General features: G+C 43.0%; 2 protein-coding genes and 1 pseudogene across 3 annotated transcripts in view; 1 reads left to right on the top strand and 2 right to left on the bottom strand.

The window, feature by feature from the left end:
• The window catches only part of rnaseh2a (ribonuclease H2, subunit A), a 7636-nt gene extending 6002 nt beyond the window's left edge, over positions 1 to 1634 (bottom strand). The window contains exons 1-3 of one of the 2 annotated variants that reach the window (XM_062549587.1): positions 1587 to 1634; positions 983 to 1126; positions 571 to 642 (exon numbers count right to left, since the gene is read on the bottom strand). In XM_062549587.1, coding sequence (XP_062405571.1) covers positions 571 to 642; positions 983 to 1109 — 199 coding nt within the window. In that variant the 5' untranslated portion in view covers positions 1110 to 1126; positions 1587 to 1634. Of the gene's footprint in view, positions 1 to 570; positions 643 to 982; positions 1127 to 1433; positions 1535 to 1586 lie in introns of those variants that run through there. The other variant, XM_062549654.1, reaches the window with a different exon arrangement.
• The window catches only part of LOC134076331 (zinc finger protein 850-like), a 769162-nt pseudogene that overhangs the window by 200263 nt on the left and 563899 nt on the right, over positions 1 to 5000 (bottom strand).
• The window catches only part of LOC134096566 (peroxiredoxin-1-like), a 7883-nt gene continuing 5877 nt past the window's right edge, over positions 2995 to 5000 (top strand). The window contains 2 exon segments of the mRNA XM_062550081.1: positions 2995 to 3119; positions 4705 to 4822. Coding sequence (XP_062406065.1) covers positions 4720 to 4822 — 103 coding nt within the window. The 5' untranslated portion in view covers positions 2995 to 3119; positions 4705 to 4719.

The raw sequence follows: 5000 nt of genomic DNA, 5'->3' as shown, positions 1-5000 counted from the left end.
TGTGCTTGTTTGTTTCCGGTGAAAACAAAGATGGTGAAGATGCGAGTAGCAAGAATATGACAGAAGATGCCGTTACAACACAGCTAACGCTCCTCCACCGGAAATACACAAGCGTAGAGGAAGAACCTTTCGTGCACCTAGTCTATTAGCTAATCACAAAAGCTGCAAATAATCGTGCACAGTTACGTTTGTCACATTTCTGACTTTTACATTCGTTTCATCCTCCTTGACTATGTCACCTGCAGAAATTCTGATAGGTGAGCTTCACAGTAGTTCGAAGGCGTTGTGCTCCTTGTGCACTGTTAAGTGACATTTGTAATATTGAACTGAATCAATTCATTTACTTTCAAAAAGACATATCGCATATCGCAATGGTAATATGTTTCACCAAATCGTGCAGTCCTAGACGGTACCTTAATAGATCTGCACTGTCAGCAGGAGGCATGCATCTAACAACTGTGTAGAAATAACCAGGAGGAATGAACAACAACCAAGGAACTGTTCACACTGACTGACTGACAGACAGACAGACAGACAGACACAGACAGGCAGGCAGACAGACAGACCGACCTGCTACTTTCAGGCCCTTGAGATCCTCCTTCTTGGACACAGGACAGAAACAGATCCCGTAAACCATGGGCCCTGAGGACACACAGTAATATAAATAAGTTTACTGATGTTAACATATACGCTGTAACTGATGTCGTCTAACCCTTGTTCACCAAACTAAAACATCTTATCCTCAGTCAGAATCCATTTAAGCTTACTACCTTACACTGACAATATTTGGGAGAGATTCATGAAAGACTGTAGTGTTTTGAGTAAAGCTTGAATGAGGGGCATTAGTTAAAAGACTACAATCTTTCAAGAATCTTTCCCAAATCTTGTCAGTGTAAGGTATGCTTTAGTTAGCATGGACAGACAACTGGCTATTCAAAGCATTTGAACACAAGACAACGCAACAGCATGGTGCCCAACCTACCCAGCACCGGGCCCCGGCCAGCTTCATCGATGCCCAGGCAGCAGTCCTCCGTCTTGCAGATGTCGGGTATCGGGGAGGCCAGGCGGCAGCTGACGGTGTTGTCTTCCTCAAACTGACTGAGATCCATGGTGGCTGACGATGAAACTTGAAGACAGAGATGCTTACCGTTACATTTAATATCGCAGTGTTCAGTGCTGTCAAACAACATGCAGTATGTTATTTGTTTTAATCATGTTAGTTGTGGGTCAAGGAATATCACCAAATGATATTTAATTTGAATGAATTGAGGCCTCCATGGAAACGTGAATACATGTTTGCAGATCTGTCCTACTGATTACAAAGTGATAACATTTGGGCAACAATGTTAATAGGTCTAAGAAGTGATTCAATGTTGTGAACTACGCTAGCTAGCTAGCAAAATGGCTAAACTCAACAGGCAGGTTACAATTACAAGCACACGTGAGCGTTTGTTTCGTTCATCTCTTTGTACATTCTGTGAGGGGATTATTATTTCTCTGTAACAAATGTGTAAAGTGAATCCGATATTGCACACGAGTTCCAATTGAACATTATACAGTCTGCATGAAACCGATGTAAAACTCACCCCGACCAGCGTCTGTCAACTACATTTGGCGCCAGTACGACGTCAACATGACATTTAACCCGACCCATTGCCTTATGGGAAATGTATTTTAACACTATTTTACCAACCCAACCTGGTTGTATGCATACAACGTGGAATAAAATACAAGGCGCATGTAATATTTATTTCAATATTTCCCAAAATATAGGTCAATGTCTGTTTTATTTGCTTCAAACAATTCTAAACAAATCTCAAAGCATACAACTGTCGCTCCGCCTTCTGAGTGACGCCCCGGTAAACAGTTATATTACAGAAAAATACAGGCAATGTGTTAAGGTTTTTACAGATGCATCTAAAAGTACTGACAGTAAAGTAGGGGTTTCTTATGTGATTCCTGAAATGGACCTAGCTATAGCGAAAAGACTGAGTGATAACCTAGCTGTGTATACAGCTGAAATGGTGGGCATATGGCTAGCTTTGCTGTGGCTAGAAAGGAGCAACTATATGGAAGCAGTGATTGCCTCAGATTCAAGTGCAGCTCTAATAAGCATCCAGAACTTTCAGTCTGAGTCAAGGGAAGACCTTATAATAGAAATTCTGCAATTAGCATATGGGTTGCAAGCGTCAGGAAGGAGGGTGACGTTCATATGGGTTCCAGCTCATATAGGTGTTGAGGGGAACGAGCTGGCTGATGAACATGCGAAAAAAGCAACAGAAAAAGAGGATATAGACATTAACATCAAATACAGTAAGGCGGAGGTAAAAAGTATGGTTAAGGCTAGGATCACACATAAATGGCAGCATATATGGGACAATGGATGCACAGGGAGACACTTGTATAGAATACAAGGGAAAGTGGGGAAAGGCACACACACTACCAGGTCCAGGTGGGAGGAGAGTGCACTGACAAGATTGAGACTGGGTCACACAAGACTTAACAGCACATTATTTGTAATGAAAAAACACGATAGTGGTCTCTGTGAGTATTGCCAGAGTCAAACGCCAGAAACGGTAGAACATGTTATTCTCCATTGCAATAAATACCATCAAGCAAGACAGAGATTGAATGATCAGCTGGTAGCAAATAATGTGTCCTTTGATCTGAAGACAGTATTGCAAAGTAACTCAGGGGATATTTTTGGTTTTTTACTTTCTTTTTTGAAAGATACAAACCTCCTGAAAAGGATATAAAATCTTTTTTTTTTTGTTCTAATTTGTTTTGTTTTTGTTTGTTTTGTTTGTTTTATTTATTTGTTTATTTGGGTTATACTAGTGCAGACAAAGATCCTTGAATATCCTGAATATCTCTGTAGAGTAGTGAATCCTGTTCCGTACTCCAGTCAAGTGGTGGCGGTAATGCACAAAGAAAAGGTGCCAACCGCCAATAAAATCAGAAGAAGAAGAAGAAGAAGGAGTGACGCCCCTTTGGCTTGTGCTCGCGGTCAAACTGACAGACACAATAAACTTCCTTCGCCGGGTGCGCTTCAAAGGAGTCTGCTGCTAACCTGCGTCTTCTCCGTCTGCTTTCTGTCTTTTCTGCGGGAACAAAACCCCGTAAGTCCCGTACATTGTTATGCACGCCATAGACAGCTTGCATGTTGGGTATAGAATTTATTTTAAGGACAAAATGTACTGTTTGTGCAAGCTTTTCGGCAATCTTGATCTCGCTAACACAAAAGACCACGCATGTTCAGGTCATGCTATCCTATGCAACACTCAAGTTCATGTTAGCTAGCTTGCTTGGGCAGACGTTCCCTCGTATTATCTATATTATTTTATTTCGAGTTTGGAAGCCAATGTGCTGCGTTTAACATTATTAGATGGTAGCATAGTTATTTCGTTTTTACAGTCTTGAGTAACATTGGCGAGTCATACCGGCCGGCCGCGCATTGTTGCAGCGCCGGTGCAGACAGCTAGCTAGTTTATCTTGCTTGTTAGCTTAGCCTTGTATGAGTTAGCCTTAAAGGGGTTGGGGTTGACGTTAACTTGCTATTCGTCTAGTGAGATGCCCCTGCGGAACAATTATCGGTTGTGTTGGCATGTAGGGATAATTTTAAACGTGTTGTCGGTCGTGTACAATGGTCGATGCATTTGATTCTGAAATGGGAGGCTGGTCTGCTCTACGTCCTTTGTGCAAGTGGGCCTCGCGTTACGAATGAATTGCGTTCGGTTAGGTTATGGAAGTCTTTTGGTAAGCATTGATTCTTCAAGCCTAAACGGCCTGTTTGCCTAACGTGCAAAGTCCTCTGCGCCTCAAGAGCTGGTCTTTGCCTACTTAGCTGTGACGACAGAGCATGGTGTTAAATCCACATTTACTTGTCAATTAAAGTAATTGTGCAAGAAAGGAATGAATGAATGAGTGAGACGCACTGCAGGGATTTTGACTATACAATTACATTAGTCATCAAGGAAGCCCCAATTTGCTATCAAATATGATTGATAGACATTTCTAGCGTTAGTGTGATTTCGTCAAAACTGAAGTGACAAAGCAGAAATGTATTTATTGAACTGATTGTCGCAATAGGAATGAGGAGGGGGGCTACTATGCCTTGTATAAAGAAATTGGCTGAAATCCTTCAAAAGCCCATTGTTCCCCGTAAGCTTATCGACCCACTGACGTTCATGTGACTGGGTGTGTGAGAGAGCGAAAGAGGGGGGGGGGTAGTTTCTAGAAGAAGCAACGTTGGCTATTCAGCATCCAGCCTCTAGGTTGCCTTGGAAATGGTTGTTCGCCTTTTTTTCTTTTTTTTTTTCATGAGGACTTGAAGCAGTGGCAACAAAGAACCCGTTTCAGACATGTTTTTTTTTTCTTCTTCACACTGGCTCCTCCTAACATGTAATTTCTAATTCTACTGGAACAGGTGGTTGCCTTGTGAACAGGCGCAGGCAGTGAGTGAGCGAGTGAGTTGGGCAGAATACCCAGTGTGTAATGCACTAGTAGTGTGCAGTGTAATATGCTTCCTGGCGGCTGGCTGGCTGGCTGGCTGGTTGGTTTGTTACGTTACGTAATGGCCGTCTCTCTCTCTCTCTCTCTCTCTCTCTCTCTCTCTCTCTCTCTCTCTCTCTCTCTCTCTCTCTCTCTCTCTCTCTCTCTCTCTCTCTCTCTCTCTCTCTCTCTCTCTCTCTCTCTCTCTCTCAGTAAGGTCTGTCCAACATGTCTTCTGGAAACGCTAAGATCGGCCAGCCGGCTCCCCAGTTCAAGGCGACCGCCGTGGTGGACGGCCAGTTTAAGGACATCCAGCTGTCCGAGTACAGAGGTGCGTACAGACCGCCGTGTGTGTGTGGAGGGGGGGAGGGGAGGGGTTGATTGTCATGCCTGCCAGTCACTCCCAATCTTAATTTTAGAGAGAGATAATTAATTATGTTCAGTTAAACCTATGCTGGCAAAATCCATAGACCAGATCCTAGCAGAAGATCCATAGTCACTCCCTATAC

This window comes from Sardina pilchardus, chromosome 1 (assembly GCF_963854185.1).
Source record: "Sardina pilchardus chromosome 1, fSarPil1.1, whole genome shotgun sequence".
Taxonomy (NCBI): domain Eukaryota; kingdom Metazoa; phylum Chordata; class Actinopteri; order Clupeiformes; family Clupeidae; genus Sardina; species Sardina pilchardus.
The sequence above is the reverse complement of the archived record's forward strand: the minus strand, read 5'-3'. Positions and strand labels throughout refer to the sequence as shown.